The sequence below is a fragment of the Acanthochromis polyacanthus genome, chromosome 6 (assembly GCF_021347895.1).
Source record: "Acanthochromis polyacanthus isolate Apoly-LR-REF ecotype Palm Island chromosome 6, KAUST_Apoly_ChrSc, whole genome shotgun sequence".
Taxonomy (NCBI): domain Eukaryota; kingdom Metazoa; phylum Chordata; class Actinopteri; family Pomacentridae; genus Acanthochromis; species Acanthochromis polyacanthus.
The window spans coordinates 4,377,694-4,403,693 of NC_067118.1; the positions used below are offsets into that span (position 1 = coordinate 4,377,694).

The window sequence follows — 26,000 nt, forward strand, 5'->3', positions numbered from 1 at the left end:
GACGTTTTACCTCTTTCAGACTCTGGAGTCCTTAAAAATCTTTTTAGAAACATCTTCGATACACATTTTGTCCCCGTAAAGCGCATAATTTCCTAAAACAGCGGCTCAGTGTGTTTTACAGGGACCTGGTGGGTTAGTTTGGGACTATTTTCAATGGCAGAGGGATCCATATTTTTTCTATGTTTGGTGCTACAGCAGGACGACATGTGTGAGTTATTAGACGATTTGATATCCCTCTAACAGAAGGAAATGCTGCGGTTTATGGGACTATTTTTAGCGGCGGAGGAATCCATGTTTTGTGCTTGAATGAGTCCAAGTTTTTTTTTATTTTTTTAACCTCTCTTTATTAAACAAACATACAAAAATGATACATAGCAAAACACAGACTTCCCACATCCCCCCACCATATGCATACACATACCACACACTCATCATTCATACCACATACCCACCAGGCTGTATTTCATATTCCAAACCCTGTTTCTGTCAAAATCATCGTCATCATCATCATCATCACCAACATTACCATGACCATTAATAAGATTAATGGGATTTAAAAAAAGAAAAAGGAAAAAAAAACAAATAAAGATTATAATGATAATAATAATAATAATAATAATAATAACAATAATAATAATGATAACAAAAGAATCATCATAACATCAGACGTTAATAATAACAACAATAACCATACCCAGCAATTAAGGAAAATAAATAAATAAAACATAAAGTTTTTTTTACTAAAACAAATAACATTCTGCAGTTTGAGGCTAAAACTAACAATAATTTTTATTTTTCTGTTTATTTCCGTGTCTCTAAAATGCCAGAAAATAATCAGAAATGTACATTTTCTTTATTTGTCCAAATATTTTCAGTTTACTGTCACAGAAAAGAAGAAAAACAACAGAAAATATTCACATTTCAGAAGTTGGAATCACAGAATTGAGACATTTCAATTTAAAATATATTTACACCGATTAATCGATTATCAAAATAGTTGTTGAATAATTAATGAATTATTTGACAGTTAGTTGCAGCTCTGCTCTATCAAATATTCCTCTAACAGAAGGAAACGCTGCAGTTTATGGGACTGTTTTTAGCGGCGGTTGAATCCATGTTTTGTGCTTGAGTGAGTCCAAGTTTACTTTTTGCTAAAACAGATCAAATGCTGCAGTTTAACAATTATTTTAGTTTTTCTGTTTATTTCTGTGTCTCTTAAATGTCAGAAAATAATCAGAGATGAAAATTTTCTTTATTTGTCCAAATATCTTCAGTTTACTGTCACAGAAAGGAGGAAAAAAACTGAAGATATTCATGTTTAAGAAGCTGGAATCACTGAATTTATCAGGTAAAATCACACATGTACATATGGGTGATTTTATACGATTAATTTCTGTGAAATACAAAACTAGCTGCTGATATTAATAATATATTCAATAGCATAATAATACCAAATGTAAATGTTAAAATATTCTGTTATAAATGAATACTTTTCATAATATTGCTTTTATATGTGAAAAAACACATTTTTTCTCCTCAAACTTTTGTCACTGATGTTTATCTTGTACTTCTTATTCATTTAAAATAGTTTTTTAAAAATTAGATTAATGATTATTTTGAGCAATACTAACCTGTTTTTCAGAAAAGTATTTTATTCCCACATGAACTTTATCTTGTGAAATTACTATTTTAATATATATATTAAAAACGTACAGCTTTGTATTGATGCATAGTTTTATTTAAGACATCCTTGTTATTTTTTACTTCGTCATTTTATTTTTAAATAAAAGAAATCAGAATATTGACAATAATCTATAAAATCTACAGCAATATTTAATTTAAAAATACAACTTTCTGATGTATCTTAATTTATTTTAGGAATTCTCATTTGCGTTAAATCATTTCCATATTTTTAGAATTTACATTGTCAGCATGAATTTAGAAAAGTTAAATATTTGTAAAATATTGAACTTTATTCTGTAAATTATTGATTTCCTAAAAAAATTACATTTTAAAAATGCGTTCCTGCTAAAATTAAAGCTCGTTATTAATAAGGATTTGATATATTTTCTTAAAATTAGCACCTTAAGTATTGAGAGTTTGTAAAATTTTGTTTGGGAATAAAATGTGCTAAAATGACAGCTTTATTTCAAAATGTTAGATTTTTATGTCTAAATTACAACTGTTCTGTTAAAATTGCAACTTTACAAACAACAGGTTCTGTGAGGACATTCTGATTGGTCCTCTGAGGCTCTCAGTGATTGGACAAATATATCGGCTATCGTGATTGACCGGGTGTCTTTTTGTCATTTTATTTTCCATAATAAGATTCAGACAGACAACAGCTGATACGATCTTTATCAAAACCATCTGGAAATCACAGTTCTTCAGTTTCAACGATGTGGAGATGTTCAGGCTTTAGACTGGTTTAGACTGGTTTAAACTTAGTTTTGCTCTCAGTTTTGGACTGATTTGAGACTAGTTTTGGACTGGTTTCAGACTGGTTTCACGATAGTTTTGATGGGTTTGATGTTCAGCTTCATTCGGACCAGAAGCTGCTTTAGAGACTACATGTGTTCTAAAGTTTTAGTGTTTTTCCTGAATCATTAACTCAGTTTAGTCTGGATTATTACGTTTTAATGAGTACTGTTACCAAACACATCTAGTTTCAGTGTTTTCTAGGGATGATTCTTTTGAAACTGACTGATTTTAGGGTATTGACAGATGTGTTGACAGATGTGTTGATCATGTTCTCCAGCTGCGTTGTTGAACAGGAACCTGCTAGAACCTGGTCCTCTGCTGATCCATCATGTCCTGATGTGTTTCAGTAAATATGAAGAGCTGCAGGTGATCAATAGCAGGACCACACATCTCTGATCAATGGAACACGCCTCTGATTAGCTTTGATCAAGAAACAACGTAAACAGACTATCTGCATGAGACACGATTCTTTAAACAACAGATTTTATCAGCAACATTTATATTTACACGTGAAGTTTTAAACGTCACGGTTTTAATGTTAGATTTGGTTGAGTTTACTGACTGGATCACACAGTTCACATGGTGCATTCAGGGACCATCAGACTGGTTTTAGACTGGTTTAGACTGGTTTCAAGCTTGTCTTAGACTCAGTTTTGGTTTGGTTTTAGACTCCATTTTGGTTTGGACTGGTTTCAGTGTTGGTTTTAAACTTATTTCAGTCTGGTCTCAGGGTAGTTTCAGACTTGGCTTAGGACCAGCTGAGTCTTGGGTTTTGTACTTGGTTTGAACTAGTTTTAGACTGGTTTGAGGATGGTTATAAACTAGATTTTGACTGCTTTTGGAACTGGTTTTATACTGGTTTTATACTCGGTTTTAGACTGGTTTTAGAGTAGTTTCAGACTTTACTTAGGACCAGTTGGATCTTGACTTTTGAACTAGTTTTAGACTTGGTTTTGGATTGGTAGTTTCTCAATCTTGGGTTTTGAACTTGGTTTTAACTTATTTTTATTTATTTATTTATTTATTTCATTTGAGCAATTTACATTAGCCAGTTTAAAGATTTACAACATTTAAATACATATCAGGCTCAAAAAAAAAAAAAAAAAAGGAGTAGGCTGGTTTTAGGGTAGTTTCTGTTTTGGCTTAGGGCCAGTTGATTCTTGGGTTTTGGACTTTGTTTTAACTAGTTTTGGACATAGTTTTATATTGGTTTTAGACTGGTTTTATGGTAGTTTCAGACTTTCCTTTGAACTGGTTGGATCTTGGATTTTGAACTAGTTTTAGACTGGTTTAAACTGGTTTTGGTCTGGTTACTGTTTCTGGCTGATGAATAGAGTGATGTTGGTGGTTTTTAAAGATAACGTCCTCATCAAACTCTGTGTTTCACAAGGTTGAATATGTTTCTGTAATCCATAGGTTTGGGATTTGAACCTTTCCTCAGACTGTCTTTGTGTTCTAGATGTTCTTCAGTGAGTTTTCTGCTTCTGTTTTATCTCAGACCTGATGAAACTGTCCAATGGTAAATGTCCGGTTGTTGCTCTGCAGTTCCTGAAGTCCCATCTAGCCTCATTTAGAAGCAGCAGGAGGCCAACAGGGTTTTATTATCTGGATCTGAGAGAAACTAACTGAACTCAGTTTAAAGCATCAACGTTCTGCTAAAACTTCACATTAAAAGGTGGTGAATTTTAAAGTTTTAAAGGTTTTAAAGCACCCCCAGGGTCCAAGTGTTTCTCTGACGCAGTAATAACCATAAAACCAGCAGCGACCCATTAGGCCGATCCCAGAGAGCATTGTGGGTAATGTCCACTCAGAAACCATGATGTCAGCAGGGATTCCCACCGAGCTTTACTGGAACCCTGCAGACGGACGGATGATAAAAACAGTAAAACATCTGCAGATGGACGATCAGAACAGAACTGAATGTTCAAATCCTGTGAAAATAACAGCAAACATTTCGATGTTCTGGTCATTTAAATACAATAAAACAGTGATTTTATAGTCACGTTAAAAAAAACAATTTACGATTGGTTTTTCATTACCCATCATGCAAATTAAGACTTTACTTCCTGTGATTTTATCTATCTATTTAACAAAAGTGTGAAAATAACACAAATTATTTACCATTTTCAGTCCTTTCAGACTAGTTTTGGGCTGGTTTTAGACAAGTTTTGGACTGGTTTTAGACTAGTTTTAGACTGGTTTTAGACTAGTTTTGGGCTGGTTTTAGACAAGTTTTGGACTGGTTTTATATTAGTTTTGGACTGGTTTTAGACTAGTTTTAGACTGGTTTTAGACTAGTTTTGGGCTGGCTTTAGACAAGTTTTGGACTGGTTTTATATTAGTTTTGGACTGGTTTTAGACTAGTTTTAGACTGGTTTTAGACTAGTTTTGGGCTGGTTTTATACTAGTTTTGGGCTAGTTTTAGACTAGTTTTGGAGTGGTTTTAGACTAGTTTTGGACTGGTTTTAGACTAGTTTTGGGCTAGTTTTAGACTAGTTTTGGGCTAGTTTTAGACTAGTTTTGGAGTGGTTTTAGACTAGTTTTGGACTGGTTTTAGACTAGTTTTGGACTGGCTTTAGACTAGTTTTGGGGTGGTTTTAGACTAGTTTTGGACTGGTTTTATATTAGTTTTGGACTGGTTTTAGACTAGTTTTAGACTGGTTTTAGACTAGTTTTGGGCTGATTTTAGACTAGTTTTGGGCTAGTTTTAGACTAGTTTTGGACTGGTTTTAGACTAGTTTTAGACTGGTTTTAGACTAGTTTTGGGCTGGTTTTAGACTAGTTTTAGACTGGTTTTAGACTAGTTTTGGACTGGTTTTAGACTAGTTTTGGGCTAGTTTCAGACTAGTTTTGGGCTGTTTTATATTAGTTTTGGAGTGGTTTTGGACTAATTTTGGGCTGGTTTTATACTAGTTTTGGGCTGGTTTTAGACTGGTCTTTTGCTAGTTTTAGGCTGGTTTTAGACTAGTCTTTTGCTAGTTTTAGACTAGTTTTGGGCTGGTTTTAGACTAATTTTGGGCTAGTTTTAGACTAGTTTTGGGCTGGTTTTAGACTAGTTTTGGACTGGTTTTAGACTAGTTTTGGGCTGGTTTTATATTAGTTTTGGACTGGTTTTAGACTAGTTTTGGGATGGTTTTCTATTAGTTTTGGACTGGTTTTAGACTTGTTTTGGACTGGCTTTAGACTAGTTTTGGGCTAGTTTTATATTAGTTTTGGACTGGTTTTAGGCTAGTTTTAGACTGGTTTTAGACTAGTTTTGGGCTAGTTTTAGACTAGTTTTGGGCTGGTTTTAGACTAGTTTTAGACTGGTTTTAGACTAGTTTTGGACTGGTTTTAGACTAGTTTTGGGCTAGTTTCAGACTAGTTTTGGGCTGTTTTATATTAGTTTTGGAGTGGTTTTGGACTAATTTTGGGCTGGTTTTATACTAGTTTTGGGCTGGTTTTAGACTGGTCTTTTGCTAGTTTTAGGCTGGTTTTAGACTAGTCTTTTGCTAGTTTTAGACTAGTTTTGGGCTGGTTTTAGACTAATTTTGGGCTAGTTTTAGACTAGTTTTGGGCTGGTTTTAGACTAGTTTTGGACTGGTTTTAGACTAGTTTTAGGCTGGTTTTATATTAGTTTTGGGCTGGTTTTAGACTAGTTTTGAGCTAGTTTTAGACTAGTTTTGGGCTGGTTTTAGACTACTTTTGGACTGGTTTTAGACTAGTTTTGGGCTGGTTTTATATTAGTTTTAGACTGGTTTTATATTAGTTTTGGACTGGTTTTAGACTAGTTTTGGGCTGGTTTATATTAGTTTTTGGGCTGGTTTTAGACTAGTTTTGGGCTGGTTTTATATTAGTTTTGGGCTGGTTTTATATTAGTTTTGGACTGGTTTTAGACTAGTTTTGGGCTGGTTTTATATTAGTTTTGGGCTGGTTTTAGACTAGTTTTGAGCTAGTTTTAGACTAGTTTTGGGCTGGTTTTAGACTACTTTTGGACTGGTTTTAGACTAGTTTTGGGCTGGTTTTATATTAGTTTTAGACTGGTTTTATATTAGTTTTGGACTGGTTTTAGACTAGTTTTGGGCTGGTTTTATATTAGTTTTTGGGCTGGTTTTAGACTAGTTTTGGGCTGGTTTTATATTAGTTTTGGGCTGGTTTTATATTAGTTTTGGACTGGTTTTAGACTAGTTTTGGGCTGGTTTTATATTAGTTTTGGACTGGTTTTAGACTAGTTTTGGGCTGGTTTTATATTAGTTTTTGGGCTGGTTTTAGACTAGTTTTGGGCTGGTTTTATATTAGTTTTAGACTGGTTTTATATTAGTTTTGGACTGGTTTTAGACTAGTTTTGGGCTGGTTTTATATTAGTTTTGGGCTGGTTTTAGACTAGTTTTGGGCTGGTTTTAGACTAGTTTTAGACTGGTTTTAGACTAGTTTTGGACTGGTTTTAGACTAGTTTTGGGCTAGTTTTACATTAGTTTTGGGCTAGTTTTAGACTAGTTTTGGGCTGGTTTTAGACTAGTTTTAGACTGGTTTTAGACTAGTTTTGGACTGGTTTTAGACTAGTTTTGGGCTAGTTTCAGACTAGTTTTGGGCTGTTTATATTAGTTTTGGAGTGGTTTTGGACTAATTTTGGGCTGGTTTTATACTAGTTTTGGGCTGGTTTTAGACTGGTCTTTTGCTAGTTTTAGGCTGGTTTTAGACTAGTCTTTTGCTAGTTTTAGACTAGTTTTGGGCTGGTTTTAGACTAATTTTGGGCTAGTTTTAGACTAGTTTTGGGCTGGTTTTAGACTAGTTTTGGACTGGTTTTAGACTAGTTTTAGGCTGGTTTTATATTAGTTTTGGGCTGGTTTTAGACTAGTTTTGAGCTAGTTTTAGACTAGTTTTGGGCTGGTTTTAGACTACTTTTGGACTGGTTTTAGACTAGTTTTGGGCTGGTTTTATATTAGTTTTAGACTGGTTTTATATTAGTTTTGGACTGGTTTTAGACTAGTTTTGGGCTGGTTTTATATTAGTTTTTGGGCTGGTTTTAGACTAGTTTTGGGCTGGTTTTATATTAGTTTTGGGCTGGTTTTATATTAGTTTTGGACTGGTTTTAGACTAGTTTTGGGCTGGTTTTATATTAGTTTTGGACTGGTTTTAGACTAGTTTTGGGCTGGTTTTATATTAGTTTTTGGGCTGGTTTTAGACTAGTTTTGGGCTGGTTTTATATTAGTTTTAGACTGGTTTTATATTAGTTTTGGACTGGTTTTAGACTAGTTTTGGGCTGGTTTTATATTAGTTTTTGGGCTGTTTTAGACTAGTTTTGGGCTGGTTTTATATTAGTTTTAGACTGGTTTTATATTAGTTTTGGACTGGTTTTAGACTAGTTTTGGGCTGGTTTTATATTAGTTTTGGGCTGGTTTTAGACTAGTTCTGGGCTGGTTTTGGACTGGTCTTAGGCTAGTTTTACACTAATTTTGGACTGGTTTTGGACTGGTTTCAGAGTGATTTTAGGCTCAGTTGTGGTTACCCTTAATACAAGCTTGAAAGCTAGCAAAAGTGTGCAGATGATCAGAACACATCTAAATGCTTCAACACTGTGAAAATAAAAGCAAACATTTAGAAAAAAGGTGTTTTGATCATTTAAATACAGTAAAATGGTGATTTTATAGTCAGACACTGTAAAATAAATTACTACTGTTTGTTTTTATTCGGCATCATGTAAGTTAAAACTTTATGATTTTTTTCTGTAATTTAACAAAACTGCAAAAATAAAACAATTTAGAGTGACCAATTAACCTCAGCATAATTTTGGACTGTGGGAGGAAGCCGGAGTACCCGGAGAAAACCCACGCATGCACAGGGAGAACATGCAAACTCCATGCAGAAAGATCCCAGGCCGGGATTTGAACCGGGGATCTTCTTGCTGCAAGGCAAAAGTGCTAACCACTACACCACTGTGCAGCCCTAATTTATAGATTGATTTTATTATTTTCATTTTTTAATCTAGTCTGTTAGTGCGTGTCTATGTCTGTGTCTGTGTGTCTGTGTGTGTGTTGTGTGTCTGTGTGTGTCTTTGCCGTGTGCTTAGACCTAACTGAGGCGTTCAGCTGAAAGTTCTTCCATTATTCATGTTCGGGGCCGCTGGAGGTTTAGCTGCAGGTACGTCAAGGTGAGTCTGAGTGGACGGAGCTAAAAGCAGCTGAAGTTCTGCATCCAGCATTTTATACAGAAGTACCAGTCTGTGAATAAATAAATAATATTAGATAAATAGACCTGAGCGGCAGGTAGCGCCCCCTGTAGGGAACTCTGGTTATCACTTCATTCTAGAAGCTCTGGTCTGATGTTCTTTAGATGTTCTTCATATTGTCCATCTGGTCAGACAGTATTTTACCCTCAGACCTTCGTGGTGCATCTAGAAATGTCCTCCGTGCTTCACTGTCAGGACGATGTCTTCACTGTAGTGGTCCTGCTCAGGATACGGTGATTGGATTAGGTTCATTTTGTCGTTATGTACTATACGAGACTGTTACTTATTTAAACCGACAATTCAGAAAAAGATGGTTAGCTTGCTGACATGTTTTGACAGCTTCTGCTGTCTTCCTCAGAGCATCATCTGACGTTTGGTGACGTGTCCTTTTTATCACGTGGTCGGTTTGACAGATCTGTCAGAATCTGTCAAACCGACCACGGGGGTAGGATTATAACCTTGGAGACAAATAAACTGAAACGATGGATCAAGGAAGCCATCGAAATCAGGAAGCGGGCAGGCTGCACTATGAACCGGGACGAGGGGGCCTACATCCTCTCGCATACCTGGGACACCATCCTCCGGAGACCACCGGAGGCGTGGTCGGTTTGACATATTCTAACAGAGCTGTCAAACCAACTACGTGATAAAAAGGACACGTCACCAAACGTCAGATGACGCTCTGAGGAAGACTGCAGAAGCTTTCGAAACATGTCAACAAGGTAACAAACTTTTTCTGAATTGTCGGTTTAAATAAGTAACAGTTTCGTAGGATACGGTGAATTTAACTCGTCTGAGTTAAAAATAATAAACTGAGACTGATGATGCTGTTTTCCTGTCTGTTTAGAGAAAATACAAATCTGTTGAAAAGTACTGATAGACAATCATTATATTGGTCAGACTGTCCCTCAGCGCCGGCTGCTCTTTACTGTTTTATTCTCCTAGTTTCTGTCCTCGTTATATTGACTGTGAATCAAAACACGACCCGGTGGCAGAAACAAAGGTCAGGAGGCGTCTTTACTGAACAACAGCCAGATTAAAACCAATCATCGATGAACAGACGTCTCTTTTCCTGCTGCTCGTGTCTTTTGTCGCTCACAGTTGGACTTCTCCACGTTTCCTGTCCGGCTGGGCTCAGCGTCTTGCTCTCATTGGCTCCTATTGATCTGTTGTGGCTGCAGGTTCGGATCACATTCAGACTAAAGCACACTTTAAAACCTGCAGCTGCACTTAAAACACGAGGATTTATAACGGAGGACGTTTCTGGTCTGTCATTAAAACACACTTTCTCATTTTCTGTAATGAGGTTTTAATGGCTCGATTAGTTCACAAGTTTTGTCCAAAAAGACCCATTGCCAAATTATTTCCACATTTCCTCCTTTTGTTGATAGAACATCTGAACCACAAAACATATTTCCTGTTGCATTTTAGTTGCATTAGAACGTTTTATGAACACCACACAGAGAAACTCAACCACTGTCCACAGACTTTGGAGCATTTATGTGTTTGTATGGTGTAAAAGCCGACACTAACAGTTTCTGTGGTGCTGATCAGTGTTTGGACCAGTAAAGCTTTAAAATATGACGGACTTCACCTCCAGTTTGATCCTTTTAAACTTGGTAGAACCACATTATGTTATTTTATAAATAAATGTCGGTGATTTTTGACGCAGCTTTTTGAAACGTGGACGTCCTGCAGGAGTTCACAGCTGTTGATCCTTTTAGACGCGGCTTTCAAACTTTGATGAGCTGCAGGAGTTTATAAAAATCGATTGATTTGGACGCATCTTTTTGAAAACTGCCAAGCTATAAGTTTGTAATGGACCTTTTCAGACATTTGATCTTTTGGATGCATTTTTCTGAAGCTTGACCAAAATGTATTAGATGTATTTTTTTTTACATTTCTCTTTGAGACTTTAAGACTTGGTTGATCTGCCTGGTTTCATAAGGATCAATCTTTCTTTAGTGTATCTCTTTTAGACTAATACTTAATGTCTGAGTTTGTAAGTGTCTGTTTTTAGATGCTTCTCTCTGAAACTGAAATGTGGATGAGTTCATGAAGATCGGTCTTTTTGTACGTTTCTCTTTGAAATCAGGATTCACTGCCTGAGTCTCTAAACGTAGATGTTTTTCTGACATTTGGCTTTAATAACTTGGCTGAGCTTAGGAGTTTATAAAAATTGATTGATTTCGACAAATCGTTGGAAAACTGTCGAGCTGCAAGAGTTTGTGACAACTAATTTTTTTAAGACTTGTCTTTCTGAAACTTTGAAGCATGGATGACCTGTATGAGTTTGTAGAGATCTATCTTTTGGATGTAGTTCTTTAAAATTGTTGAACTGCAGGAGTTTATAAAGACCTAACTTTTTGAACCTATCTGTTAGAAATTTGGACTAACTAGATGAGTTTATAAAGATCATTTTGATGCGTCTCTGTAGAACTTGGACAATCTGTGCTGGTTTGTAAAGATCTTTTTGGATTTTTCTCTTTTCAAATTAGAACTGGGTGCATGAGTTTGTAAAAGTTGATCTTTTTAAATGTGCCGTTTAGGAACTTGAACGGGCTGAATTAGTCTGTTTAGATTAATGTTTTTAGATGTTTCTCTGTAGACTTTAAAACCTGGATGAGCTGCTGAAGGTTATAAAGATCTGCCTTTCGGACGCTTATCTTTGACATTAGGACTCGTCGTATCTAAACCTCGACCTGTTGGAGGCTGTTCAGAGCTGAAGAGGTTAAACTTCCCCACAGACTCGCTGTGATTCAAACCAAACCGAGGAAGGAAAACCTTTATTGCTCCCGCTGTGGACTTTATGCAATAAACCTGCGACAATAACTTTTCATCTGACAGCGAGCAGTTTGAGGAGAAACTTTATTGTGGCTGCTTTATTGAATGAAGAACGCAGTGGGAGAAATAAAGAGATGTGTTTTCCCTCCGCTGCTCGTCTCATCATAAAGCCATCTTTAATAACCTGCAGCTTTATATCTTCATCTTAAACACATGAAGTTCAGCCTGTCAGGGGAGGAGGCGATCGATCAGCTCCAGACATGACGTATAAACTCAAAGCTTTTCATCTCACATGACTCCGACGCTGTTTGAGGATTCAAATAATATTACTGCAGCAAAGATTAACATTATATGTGAAGTTAATTGTTGTCTGGTGTGAATAAATCCTTAATATAATTGTTGTACATTAACCAAAGGTGAACACACTAATAAAATACAGAGTTCTGAAGAATAAAGCCTTAATATTGTCCTTTAAGAAAAGCTTTTTAACTTAGCTCATAATTTAATTTACACTATCAGGTTTCATTAAGGCAGAAAACTGTACATGACAGCAATGAGTAAAACTGTGACAATATTCAACTGTCTACTGATTCTACACTGTATCCCCTCAGAGTAATCAGATTACTTCGAACGAATATTTTCTGTGATCAACAATCATTGAGCTGAGAACAGCAGAACATTCTCAGTCCTGGACATGTGGACCAGGTCTATCTGTGTCTGCATCATGGAGGAACAGAAACATCTGACTGAGAGACTCGACAAAGATGGAAAAAGATCGAGGAAGGTCAGTGGGCAAATAAAAACCAGAGAAGCACAGAGTCAGCAGGAACCAGGAGATCTAGAAGGAGTCATAGTACCACTAATCAGGAGGTCTAGAAGGAGTCACAGTTCCACTAATCAGGAGGTCTAGAAGGAGTCATAGTTCCACTAATCAGGAGGTCTAGAAGGAGTCATAGTACCACTAATCAGGAGGTCTAGAAGGAGTCATAGTTCCACTAATCAGGAGGTCTAGAAGGAGTCACAGTACCACTAATCAGGAGGTCTAGAAGGAGTCATAGTTCCACTAATCAGGAGGTCTAGAAGGAGTCATAGTAGCACTAATCAGGAGGTCTAGAAGGAGTCACAGTACCACTAATCAGGAGGTCTAGAAGGAGTCATAGTACCACTAATCAGGAGGTCTAGAAGGAGTCATAGTTCCACTAATCAGGAGGTCTAGAAGGAGTCATAGTTCCACTAATCAGGAGGTCTAGAAGGAGTCACAGTTCCACTAATCAGGAGGTCTAGAAGGAGTCATAGTTCCACTAATCAGGAGGTCTAGAAGGAGTCATAGTACCACTAATCAGGAGGTCTAGAAGGAGTCATAGTTCCACTAATCAGGAGGTCTAGAAGGAGTCATAGTTCCACTAATCAGGAGGTCTAGAAGGAGTCATAGTACCACTAATCAGGAGGTCTAGAAGGAGTCACAGTACCACTAATCAGGAGTTCTAAAAAGAGTCATAGTACCACTATTCAGGAGGTCTAGAAGGAGTCATAGTTCCACTAATCAGGAGGTCTAGAAGGAGTCACAGTACCACTAATCAGGAGTTCTAAAAAGAGTCATAGTACCACTATTCAGGAGGTATAGAAGGAGTCATAGTTCCACTAATCAGGAGGTCTAGAAGGAGTCATAGTTCCACTAATCAGGAGGTCTAGAAGAAGTCATAGTAGCACTAATCAGGAGGTCTAGAAGGAGTCATAGTTCCACTAATCAGGAGCTCTAGAAGGAGTCATAGTTCCACTAATCAGGAGTTCTAAAAAGAGTCATAGTACCACTATTCAGGAGGTCTAGAAGGAGTCATAGTTTCACTGATCAGGAGGTCTAGAAGGAGTCATAGTTCCACTAATCAGGAGGTCTAGAAGGAGTCATAGTACCACTAATCAGGAGGTCTAGAAGGAGTCATAGTTCCACTAATCAGGAGGTCTAGAAGGAGTCATAGTTCCACTAATCAGGAGGTCTAGAAGGAGTCATAGTACCACTAATCAGGAGGTCTAGAAGGAGTCACAGTACCACTAATCAGGAGTTCTAAAAAGAGTCATAGTACCACTATTCAGGAGGTCTAGAAGGAGTCATAGTTCCACTAATCAGGAGGTCTAGAAGGAGTCACAGTACCACTAATCAGGAGTTCTAAAAAGAGTCATAGTACCACTATTCAGGAGGTATAGAAGGAGTCATAGTTCCACTAATCAGGAGGTCTAGAAGGAGTCATAGTTCCACTAATCAGGAGGTCTAGAAGAAGTCATAGTAGCACTAATCAGGAGGTCTAGAAGGAGTCATAGTTCCACTAATCAGGAGCTCTAGAAGGAGTCATAGTTCCACTAATCAGGAGTTCTAAAAAGAGTCATAGTACCACTATTCAGGAGGTCTAGAAGGAGTCATAGTTTCACTGATCAGGAGGTCTAGAAGGAGTCACAGTTCCACTAATCAGGAGGTCTCGAAGGAGTCATAGTTCCACTAATCAGGAGGTCTAGAAGGAGTCATAGTTCCACTAATCAGGAGGTCTAGAAGGAGTCATAGTAGCACTAATCAGGAGGTCTAGAAGGAGTCACAGTACCACTAATCAGGAGTTCTAAAAAGAGTCATAGTACCACTATTCAGGAGGTCTAGAAGGAGTCACAGTTCCACTGATCAGGAGGTCTAGAAGGAGTCATAGTTTCACTAATCAGGAGGTCTAGAAGGAGTCACAGTTCCACTGATCAGGAGGTCTAGAAGGATTCATAGTAGCACTAATCAGGAGGTCTAGAAGGAGTCATAGTTCCACTAATCAGGAGGTCTAGAAGGAGTCATAGTTCCACTAATCAGGAGGTCTAGAAGGAGTCATAGTAGCACTAATCAGGAGGTCTAGAAGGAGTCACAGTACCACTAATCAGGAGTTCTAAAAAGAGTCATAGTTCCACTAATCAGGAGGTCTAGAAGGAGTCACAGTACCACTAATCAGGAGTTCTAAAAAGAGTCATAGTTCCACTAATCAGGAGGTCTAGAAGGAGTCATAGTTCCACTAATCAGGAGTTCTAAAAGAGTCATAGTACCACTATTCAGGAGGTCTAGAAGGAGTCATAGTTCCACTAATCAGGAGGTCTAGAAGGAGTCATAGTACCACTAATCAGGAGGTCTAGAAGGAGTCATAGTTTCACTGATCAGGAGGTCTAGAAGGAGTCACAGTTCCACTAATCAGGAGGTCTAGAAGGAGTCATAGTTCCACTAATCAGGAGGTCTAGAAGGAGTCATAGTACCACTAATCAGGAGGTCTAGAAGGAGTCACAGTTCCACTGATCAGGAGGTCTAGAAGGATTCATAGTTCCACTAATCAGGAGGTCTAGAAGGAGTCATAGTTCCACTAATCAGAGCTCCTAAAATGACTCCACAGACAGTGAACTACTTTCTCCATCAGCTGTAAAAACAGACATCAGCTGCGTCAGACTTGGTTCAGGGGTTCTCCATGGAAACCAGAGTTAGTGTGAAGCTCAGACAGTGTGAAGGAACCTTCAGAACATCAACCTCTATGGACAGAGAATCAGAACTAAACCTTGCTGCTGCTCAGAACTAAACTTCCAGATGAAGAACATGAGACGAAGCCTGATGGATGCTGGAGAACATGCTTTGGTCAGATGAAGATCAATGAGTTGGGCTCAGATGGAGTCCAGATGTTTGGTGAGAACCTGACCAGGACTACCACAGTGGATGGATGGTCCTGACAGTGAAGCATGGAGATCCAAAATTTGTCCAAAATGACTTTTAATTATTCCCAGAAGGACTGGGTTGTTCCACCAGAACCTTTGAGGTGTTCTCCAGAGAAAGGTAGAGCAACACAACCCCTCCAACAGAGAGCAGCTGAAGAACACAGAGAAGATGTGAGCAGAAATGAGTGGACTCTGGTTTCCTCCATGAGGACTAAAGGAGGAATCAAAGAATCTCAGAGAATTTATTTGCATTGAGTTCCTTCTGTGGAGCCTGAATAGTTTGTAATCTGACACCAGAGTAAATACTCTAGTCTGTGAAGTAATCTGATTACTGTGAGATGATGCACTTCAGAGTCCTTTAAGTGATTCTGCTGTAGTGCTCCGTCCATCCATTTCTCCTCCTGTTTCCTCTAACCTCCAGTTTTCCCGCCTCCTCTCCTTCCTCTTCACTTTGTGCTCACTTTCTGTCTCTTTTCTGTTTGTGTGTTTCCTGACAGGACGGCCATACATGGACATGCAGTCACCGCCTGAAGCCTCTCCACAAACGCCACTGATGCCCCGCCGGCTCCCATGAAGGAGGCAGTAAAACACAGAGACAGATAAAGGGAAAATTAGAGAGGGCAAAACAGCAAGCAACGGCAGAAAGAGAGGAACCTGCAGATCCATAATCTCCACAGCAGAGAAACACTTAGAGGGCGGCAGGCGATTCTGTCTATCTTGCAACTTCAGGGACCATCATCACAATTTAATAAAAATTTGAAAGGCTGCGGCGCTGCAACAAATCTGTCTTCAGTGGGTGAGAGAGCTCGACTCAGACAGGAGGGAGGCCAGACACAAATATTTTAACGCTTTCCTTGCAGGATTCTGTAGGAATTCCCTGCAGCAATAAATCTGTCACGGTAATATCCTGGAAGCCCTTTATTACTGTTTTACACGTGTTCCACTGCTCCGAGGCTGCTGGGATTTAAAGTTCTGTTGTTCTGTCAGGAGATTTCGTGTCCTGAAGTGGAACGTCCTGCCGTTTAGGAGAATCGACCAACAGCTGGACAGAAAACGGAATTTTTCCAGCCGGTTCTCAACATTCAGAAGGTTTTTGGAACTTTTATTGCGTAAAGAACCGGGATCTTCAGAATAAAAGACGGGCGTCTCCGTCCGATGCCTTCCTGTTCCTCCCCGGAGGTTTTTTCATGGCTTGACACCTGACTGCCCTCCTCCCTCCTCCCCCATCCTCCCCCGCCAACATGTCCGCCGCCCTCACCTCCCAGCCGGGCCTTTAACCGAGACGCTCACCTGCAACCCGTCACCTCCACCTTCCCCTCCGCCCACCGAGGACGCCGCTGTCAGACTCGCTGCAGGCTTTGATGCAAGATGGCGGCCGGCGTGGCGACGTGGCTGCCGTTTGCGCGGGCGGCAGCGGTGGGATGGCTGCCGCTGGCCAAGAAGACGATGCCCAAACCTCCAGTGGACAACTCCTCCAGATCAGACGAGATCCTCTACGTCAACGTCAGCGGGGTCCGCTTTCAGGTGGGTCCACTGAGCATGCTCCAAACTCTGCGTAAATTAATTTTCAAGATTGAAAATAATCAACTGCTGACCTGAATCCACATCATGTGAACAGTTTATATCAAACTTTATTTTGGTCTGCAGTACAGAGACCCAAAAATACCCTTAAACAACCAGTGAAGTGGAACTGAAGTAAAATCTTAAACTGCCTGGTGAGAAGTTCCATCCATCCATCCATCCGTCCATCCATCCATCCATCCGTCCATCCATCCATCCATCTATCCATCCATTCTCTATACACCGCTTTATCCTCACTAGGGTCATGGGGGGTGCTGGAGTCTATCCCAGCTGACTGAAGGCAGGGGACACCCTGGACAGGTCACCAGTCTGTCACAGGGCTACATATACAGACACACAGTCACACTCACATTCACACATACGGACAATTTAGAGTAACCAATTAACCTCAGCATGTTTTTGGACTGTGGGAGGAAGCCGGAGTACCCGGAGAAAACCCACGCATGCACAGGGAGAACATGCAAACTCCATGCAGAAAGATCCCAGGCCCAGGCCGGGATTTGAACCGGGGATCTTCTTGCTACAAGGCGACAGTGCTATCCACTATACCTGTGCAGCCCCTGGTGAGGAGTTCCAGGTATTAATTCTCAATCCAAAATCACATTATAGATGTTAATGACCCGAGACTCACATTATTTGAGCTGTGGATGTTGGTGGAACTGCCTGGTTAGGGATAAATGAAGGTGCTCATTGTGAATAACTACCTGGTGAGGAGTCCTGTATATTTATTCTCACACTAAATGTACACGATGGATGTTTATGACCCATGACTCATGTGATTTTAGATGGGAATGTTGGTGAAACTGCCTGGTGAGTGGCAACACAGGATGATAAAGATAGTATAACTTAATGATGAGGAGTCCCAGGTATTAATTCTCACCCCAAAATACATGAGAAATATGAATGACCCAAGACTCACTTGATTTGAGGTGTGAATGTGATGAAAGTGCCTTTTGAGGGGCAACACAAAGTGTTTAAGATGGTTAAACTGCCTGGTGAGGAGTCCCAGGTATTTATTCTCACACTAAATGTGCATGATGGATGTTAATGACCCATGACTCACCTGATCTGAGATGTCAGTGTTGGTGGAACTGCCTGGCCAGAGACAACACATGGTGTTAAAGACAGTAAAACTGCCTGGTGAGGAGTCCCAGGCATGAGTTGTCAATCTAAAATCACTCTGCAGATGCTAATGGCCCAAAACTCATTTGATTTCATTTGTTGATGTTGGTAAAACCTCCTGGTGAGAGATAACTGAAGATGTTAATTGTGAATAAGCTGCCTGATGAGGGGTGACTAAAAGTATTATTGGCCAATCAGGATTACATCACCTGATAAGTGGTGATAAATCTGGACCCACCTTTATGGACATCAAGGACCTGGAAATATTCACAGTATGAAGGTAGAACTTTGATCAATAATAAAGTTACTGAAGATGAAGAACCAGATGTTCTGAGGAGGTCTGGGACTAACTTGGTCCAGATTTGGTTGTTTTTTTAATGAAATGACTGATTTTTACAGGTTTGTCCAACATGAACTTCTGGATGCTGAGCTGCTTCCTGACAAATCCGTTCATAGATTTGTGTAAATGTTCATATTTCTCATCAGATTTTAGTTTCTTCTTGAGATGAAACCCCCCCTCTGCATGATCGTATTAGAAAAAAGACTCCAGCTTCATTATCGAGCTGTGAAATGTAATCTTCATGATTGTTCTCTTTATGATGAGAGGAGAAGGGTGGGATGCAGGTCTTTAAATTTACATTAACCCCCAGCTGAGTGTCTTTGATGTGGAGAACGTCGGCTTCATGCTGTATTTGTAGAACGGTTTCACTCCACAGATCCTCTAATAGCCTCCACTGATGTTGAACTGTTCACATTTCCTTTAATCTTTTAACTCAAAGCGTTAAAAAGAAAAAAAAAACTGTTGGCACGAGTTTCCTCTGGTGTTGAATTTGAATAACTCAAAACCTAGAATCCACCCAGTTGTCATGAAAGTACCCACATTTTTCACTTATTTTTTAATGTAAATTGGAGGAAACGGCGGCGTATGATGTCCTTAAGTCAGTCGATTATCCAACAGCTTTAGTTGTTTGTCATGTTTTCTCTCCATATTGACTCTTAAGGTTTGTTTTTAGTTGAAGTTGGTATAAACTCACGACCCTTTAATATTTTCTGGGTTTGAACTTAACGGCAGCATCATTTGCAGAGCTAAAGCAGTAATCCCCTCCTTGTTTTGACCTGTAAATCCTGGACGTGTGATCAGCGCTTTGATGTGCATTACGGCAGAAATAATAATAAAATGGCTCCACAACACAAACAGGTTTTGACGGCTTTCAGATGATCCAGCAGCACCAAAGTAGTTTCTGCTGAACAAGAAGAAAGTCATTTTTAAAAAACAAAAAGCAGCAGCTTGACGTCGCAGTAAAAAACAGAAGGAACACTTCCTGCCGTACTGTTAGCATCACTTACTGACACTTCACTGCTTCCATCCAGCAGCTCAGGGTTTCTGAAATGTGGACGTTGCCTCGTTGTTATTTTTAGTTGGTTTTGTTGTTTTTTGAACATGGTAAACAGCTGATGAAGGTCCTTCAGTCAGTCCAAACCCTCTTAGCTGCCTGAAAACCTCCCGATTCAGTGTTTTTCAAAGTTCAGTCAGGCTGTATTTAGAAACAACGGGTCCTGCTAGCTACCAGGCTATTAACGTTAGCTATGTGAGTTGGTTGGAATTAAACTCTGTGAGAAATGTCCTCCTGGTTTATATGGAAAAGAGAACTTTGCAAAATGCCCGTAAAGACACGATTTCTTATAAATTCATGCATGGCTGTGTAGAGATGGAGGCTAAAGCTAAAAGGTTTAGCTCAGGTCATCCCTCTCCAAGTTTCTCCATCCATTCAACCATTCTCCTAGGCTGGCTACCACCAGCCTGAATCTCAAGTGAGATACAGGCTGGGTACCTGCTATTCATTTTCTTGTAGGGGTGGAGCAGTTTAAAATTTTCCACAGCCGTTGATTGGGCGCTGCATATGTCAGTCAGTCTGGGGCAGTTGAAGCTCACAGCCAATCGTGTCACTGCTAGCCGCTGACGTAAATGCAGAGCGACGGCAGCACCACGAAAAAGAATCATTGCTGTGTTTGCTTCTTTCGCCATGTCGCCGGACGATTCTTGCCGTTTATGTAAAGTAAACATGAGGGAAAGTGGACCCCGTGTTTATGCACACTCCACAGATATGTTTGTGTCAAAAACAACGCCGACCATATCAGATAGGTTAGCGATGATGGACCTGATAGTCACCCCGGAGCCGGAGCAGTCAAACAGATGCTGCCAGCGCTGCACCTCCACACTCGGTCGGCTTGAAAAAGACTTTCCTTTATTCAGGCAATGGGAAGAGAACGTCCGGTTAAGCAGCGTATCGAAAAGACAACGTGAACCCACCCCGTCCAAGACACCGAGGACTTTGAAAAAGACCTGCCCAAACCCACCGAGTCCACTAGCTTGTTCCTTCGGAAACACGACAACAAAGGTAACGCTTCTTCTCAAACAACCCATCATGCATTGCGCGTAGTCGCTTAGTGTGCGTCATCGTCTAACTGTCCCTCCCCGTCCTGTGATTGGATCCCTGACTCAGGGACAAATTCAACCCCAGGTCGCCAGACTGCCTAGTAAACGAAATGACAATGAGTGCACAGGCAGTCTGGGTATTCCCAGACTACCATTCTCCACCATTTAAGGTGGAAATGGTTGCTCTCCACCATTCACACCTTGAATCGTATGACTTACAGGTCTTCAACAAGCCTCAGTGTGATTGAAATGTGGGTCTTTGATGAGCATCGATTCGTGTGTTTTGTTTCGTTTACTTGCCTTAAATATTCTGAATTTGAGGTTGTTAATGGGCCTCAATGGCTCAACGAAAGAGTTCCACAAAAACGTCTGGAAATAAAAATGAAAGCAAATGAAACTTGGCAGTAGCTAAAAACACCACAAAACACCAGCACAGAGATTTAATACCCTTGTCTCCTCGGTTAAATGTCCGTTCCTTATGACGATTCTCCCTGTTTTTACAATGTCTGGTTCAGATTCTAATCATGCCTTCATGTCCATTTTTTCATTGCACATTTTGTCCTATTTTATAGTTAGAATAGCTTACGATTGGTTCAGAGTTAAGACATTAGACAACCTTGATGAACACATAGTTCAGCCAGCGTTCTGCATTTACTGAGTTCTAAGATTAAGAAAACTTCTTTAAGGATAAATATTTAGCTCTAATACTGGTGTTCCATGTTTGTGGCTGAGCAAAGATGGAGAATGAAACTAAAAGGTTCTGCTAAATTCACACCTCGAATCTTATGACGTCCAGGTCTTCAACAAGCCTCGGTTTGATTCAAATTAGTTTCTTTGATCAGCATCGATTCTTGTGTGTTTCATGTTGTTAACTAGCCTTCAATATTCTGAATTCCAGGTTGTTAATGAGCCTCGATTGCTCAACGAAAAAGCTCCACAAAAAAGAAAATAAGAAAACTTCTTTTGGGATAAATATTTAGCTCCAACACTGGAGTTCCATATTTGTAGAGATGGACACTAAAGTTAAAAGGTTCTGTTAAATTCACACCTTGAGTCTTAGGACTTTCGGGTCTTCAACAAGCCTTGTTTCAATTGAAATTTCTGTCTTTGACCAGCATTGATTTGTGTGTTTCATGTCGTTCGTTTGCCTTAAAATCGTTTCGTTTTAGGTTGTTAATGAGCCTGACTTCTGCAAGTTTTTGCCTGTTGAAGATCCATGGTTCGTGTGAGTTTCAGGAAGCAGCCAATCCCCCAATCATTTCAGGTTTTAGATCATTAATAATCCTTCAGGGGAGTTTCAGCTCCTTGATGAGCTTTGATTGGTGGGAGTTTTTCTCGTTGACAAGCCTCGCTTCATTGGAGTTTTTGGTTCCATCACCAGTGTTGATGTATGTGAGTTATACAGTACACAATAGTTCCTCATTTTGTTCTGATTTAATGTTTTCTCCTTCCAGACGTGGAAGAACACTCTGGACCGTTACCCCGAGACGCTGCTGGGCTCTTCGGAGAAAGAGTTCTTCTACAACGAGGACACGCAGGAGTATTTCTTTGACCGAGACCCCGAGATGTTCCGACACATTCTGAATTTTTACCGCACCGGGAAGCTCCACTATCCACGAAACGAGTGTATCCAAGCCTTCGATGAGGAGCTGGCCTTCTACGGTATCGTGCCCGAGATCATCGGAGACTGCTGCATGGAGGTACGACCAGTATTTTTTAAAATGTTACAGGTCAAGTTTTGAGAAATGATGAAAACTTAGGAAGAATTTTTGATATGTGGACGTTGCCTCATTGTTAGTTTTAGTTGGTTTTGTCCTTCAGTCAGTCCAAACTCTCTTAGCTGCCTGAAAACCTCCCAGTTTGGTGTTTTTCAAAGTTCAGTCAGACTGTATGATTAGCTACCAGGCTAATCAATGTTGGCTATGTGAGTTGGTTGGAATTAAACTCTGTGAGAAACATCCCAATGTGTTGTACTGGTTTATATGGAAGTGAAAACGTTGCAAAATGCCTGTAAATAAATGATTTCTTGCAAATTCATGCATGACTGTAGGGATGGAGGCTAAAGCTAAAAGGTTTAGCTCAGCTCATCCCCCTGCAAGTAGTTTTTCCACCATTTGCAGCTTGAATGGTGAAGAAACTGCCTCCCCAGGCAGTTTCTTCACCATTTTCCACTATTTAAGGTGTAAGTGGTGGTTCTCCACCAATCACACCTCAAGTCTTATGACTCCGGGTCTTCAACAAGCCTCGATTCGATTGAAACTTTGGTCTTTGCATCGATTCTGCGGTCCAGCCGTTGGTTTTGTTCCATCTGACGGTGAAAGCAATTAGAACAGCAGCTTCCAGCTTTATGTGGTTTTAATGCTGCCGTCCTTTCAGATGGCTTCGTAATGCGGCGACCTGCGACCTTTGATTTCCTCCTAATGGTTGGGTCTAATGTTGCTTCTTCTGCTGCTGCACTCGTTAAGTCTCTCTGGAGAAGAAAGTGTAAAAACATTGATGGATCTGAGGGGGATCGCTAACCAGAGCCGGTCTCAAACCCCATTATGGAACTCATTACAGCCGCTGTGATGAGCCCCGTGAAGCTCCAGCAGTCCAATCTGATTCCCCCTTTATTGCCGCTGATTCTGGCAGCCTTCGTAGCGTCTTTGTGTAAGTGATTTCTTTAACGAGTCATAAACAAGTAGTTTGTTTGCTGCCCACTCTCTGCTCCATAAATCACCTCCAGAGCTCATCCCTTTTATGTTGCAGAGGCTTTCACATCTTTATATCCTCGTTTTTATGGCTGACCCATCCACTGACTCATGAATTGTTCATTATTTCCTCTGATTTGGCCGAGCCGATCACGTTTGCCGACTGCAGCAGCGTCCAATAAGTGGATTTCTGTTTTCACTCCCCCACAGTTCCCCCTGAGAAGCAGGACACACGATTTTTATTTTTAATCTTCTAGTAATTTCACACGTTCTCTTCTTGCTGCTGACATTTAGCTTCTGGCTTCTTCTTCTTGGACTTCAGATAGAATCTAACTTCCCTCCTCATCAGGTTATTAGTCACTGCGGAGGCGTTGAAAGCTAACAGGAGCTAGCATCAGAGGTAGCGACGGGTTCTGCTTCAAAGTCCAGATTTCTCTGTTTTTCTGCTTCTGTCAGCAAAATGTGTCACAAGAAAACACAAACTTAACTTTCTGTCAGCCTCCACTTCTTATTAACAGAGAAATTAACCCCTAAACTGCTAACAACACGGTTATTACAGAGCCTGACATCAAAATGACTCGATGACTTTAATGTTTTCAAACAGAAGTATTGGAGTCAGTAGGAACTGGAGGGTTTTGTAGTCAGCGTCTGGTGGCCGTTAATGGTACTGCATGTTAAGGTGCTTCTACAAAGCCTTCAGAATATCTGGAACTCTTACCACGTCGGTTCACAATGAATGGATTACACTAACAGACTGTATAATCGTGAACAGAAAACTAGAATAAAACAGAAGACTTTTATTGTCGCTGTCTCTCTGTATCCAGGACATACAGAGGAACTGAAAAGATGTTTTTCTTTGTGTTATAGTATTTTAAAAACGTATAAAAATTGGACTTTTTGTTTAGATTTGATAAAGTCTTACTTTACTCAGTGACGTGTCTTTAGATCACATCTGTTATGAGTTTGGTGCTTTATGAATAAAACTAAGCTGAGTTAAAATGAATCCACAAAAGGCAGCCATGATGAATGCATAGTTCAGCTAATATTCTACATTTATAGGAAATATTTGCTTTTTTGTGTTCTGTATGTGTAGCTGTTGCTACATGAATCGGATAGGAATGCTAATTTCTTACAAGGTGAACTGATTGAACATAGTTGCTGTGCAGCAGCCATGATGAATGAATAGATCAGCTAATATTCTGCATTTATGGGAAATATTTTTCTTCTTTTTACCGTATTGCATGTGTGTGGCTGTTAGCTGTGATAAGTGAATTAGATAAAAATGCTAGTTTCATATCAGGTGAACGTAGTCGCAGCCATGATGAGTGCATCGTTCAGTTCACCCTACTGTCGTCCTGTGGGTCAGATTGTCAGATTGTGAAAGTTTGAAAATGTAGAAAAAAAAACACATTTTCACAGTGAAACTTCTGATGTCCACATCTTCAACATTTTTAGGAAATATGAACATTTTTTGGCGGAAAAAAGAAAAGTTTTAAAAAAAAATGTTCTTTCAGAACATTCACATAAAAATCAACTAAAATCCAGCGAATTTCTCTGGATTTTAGTTGATTTTTATGTGAATGTTCTGAAAGAAAATATAAGTTTTACTGATTTATATGGAATCACTTTAGATATTTTTAGGATTTTTTGGAAGATTTTTACTCATTTTTTGGAAAATATTTACAAGAATTTTCTTGCTAAATTTGGGGGATTTTTAAAAAAATAAAACTTTTCAGGGAAACTTTTAAGGAATTATTGGAATTTCTTCCTGAAGGTTTTTGCAAATTTCCAGAAATTTGGGGAATTTTTTGCTGACTTTTTGGATTTTTTTCAGACATGGAAACAATATTTTTTGGTGCCCATAAATGAAGACAACAGGAGGGTTAATACATCTCAAATTAGGAGGTTACATGAAAGCAAAAATGTATTTATGAGTGAAAAAGTGCTCTTTTTTTTAGCATGTCTGGCTTATTTTAAGACACCTAAGTTTGACAATCCTGGTAAAATCGAGCTTAAAATAAGTTTCCCCATCTAATTTTAAGATCTCAATATTCTAAATGTCAGATCTTATTTTCAAGAAATCTTACCAAAACATTTTTCACTTGTTCTATTCTCAGATTTTTTTCATTTATTTCAAGGTCAAAGTTCCCTGAAATATGTTTTTTTTCTTGTTTTGAGAGGGGCATTTTTCCAGTGTAACATTCTGCATTTGTAGGAAATATTTTCCTCTTTCTATTGTGTTGCATATTCGTAGCTGTTAACGATGCTAGCTACATGAATTGGGTAGAAACACTAGTGGGTCATTCCAGGTGAAACGACCAGATATTCCTTGGGGGTGTTGCTGCACCATTTTCAAATTAGTCCTAAATTTGTATGCCATTAGACAGTCACAAAAGTACTTTCTATGCAAAATTGTAGGCCTGTAGCTCAAATAGTTTCTGAGTTGTGGGGGTCTGAAATTTTCAGAATTTGGGCTATAAAAAGCCTCACCAGCGTTTTCTGCATCTTTAAGTGGTTATTTCTCAGCCTCTAGACATACCAGAGAGCTGTGAGTTGGTAAACAAGGCCTCTGCATGTAGCTAGTGCCCCACAAACATCCCCAGGTGTTTCCCTACACTCTGCAGGCCGTGGGGGCTTGATAAAAATGATAAAAATTAAGAGATACCTACTCACGTTTGGGGTTTGGGACCTTGAAAGTACTAGAAATACTGCACAGAAGTGTTCTAACACCCCTGGGTTCCATTCTACACAAACCTGTGTGATAACTTAGCAAACTGGAGCTTTCTAGGTACCTCAGTTTGGAAAATATGAGCTCCCAAAGTTGGACGAGATTTTTAATTGACTATTTTTGGTGTCAAAAATGCTATAATTTTTATGTTATAATTACATGTATGCATTGCAAATGGGTGTCAACATGTCATTACACTTTTTGAAGGTAGTCACCTTTAACAACTAACATTTCAAAAAGAACCAAACATAC

The 26,000-nt window shown here is 39.4% G+C and overlaps 1 protein-coding gene and 1 long non-coding RNA gene across 3 annotated transcripts in view; both read left to right on the forward strand.

Moving 5' to 3' along the window:
* LOC127534526 (uncharacterized) overlaps positions 1 to 15,214 on the forward strand; it is a 308,994-nt gene extending 293,780 nt beyond the window's left edge. Inside the window, exons 3-10 of the long non-coding RNA XR_007942681.1 lie at positions 12,310 to 12,377; positions 12,412 to 12,547; positions 12,582 to 12,921; positions 13,330 to 13,499; positions 13,942 to 14,009; positions 14,112 to 14,213; positions 14,248 to 14,315; positions 14,621 to 15,214. This is a non-coding gene — a long non-coding RNA (uncharacterized LOC127534526). The remainder of the gene's footprint in view (positions 1 to 12,309; positions 12,378 to 12,411; positions 12,548 to 12,581; positions 12,922 to 13,329; positions 13,500 to 13,941; positions 14,010 to 14,111; positions 14,214 to 14,247; positions 14,316 to 14,620) is intronic.
* A 194-nt stretch (positions 15,215 to 15,408) lies between these two features.
* The window catches only part of kcnd1 (potassium voltage-gated channel, Shal-related subfamily, member 1), a 76,584-nt gene continuing 65,992 nt past the window's right edge, over positions 15,409 to 26,000 (forward strand). Inside the window, exons 1-2 of one of the 2 annotated variants that reach the window (XM_022217813.2) lie at positions 15,409 to 16,714; positions 21,785 to 22,030. In XM_022217813.2, coding sequence (XP_022073505.1) covers positions 16,559 to 16,714; positions 21,785 to 22,030 — 402 coding nt within the window. In that variant the 5' untranslated portion in view covers positions 15,409 to 16,558. Of the gene's footprint in view, positions 16,715 to 19,672; positions 20,293 to 21,784; positions 22,031 to 26,000 lie in introns of those variants that run through there. The other variant, XM_051949863.1, reaches the window with a different exon arrangement.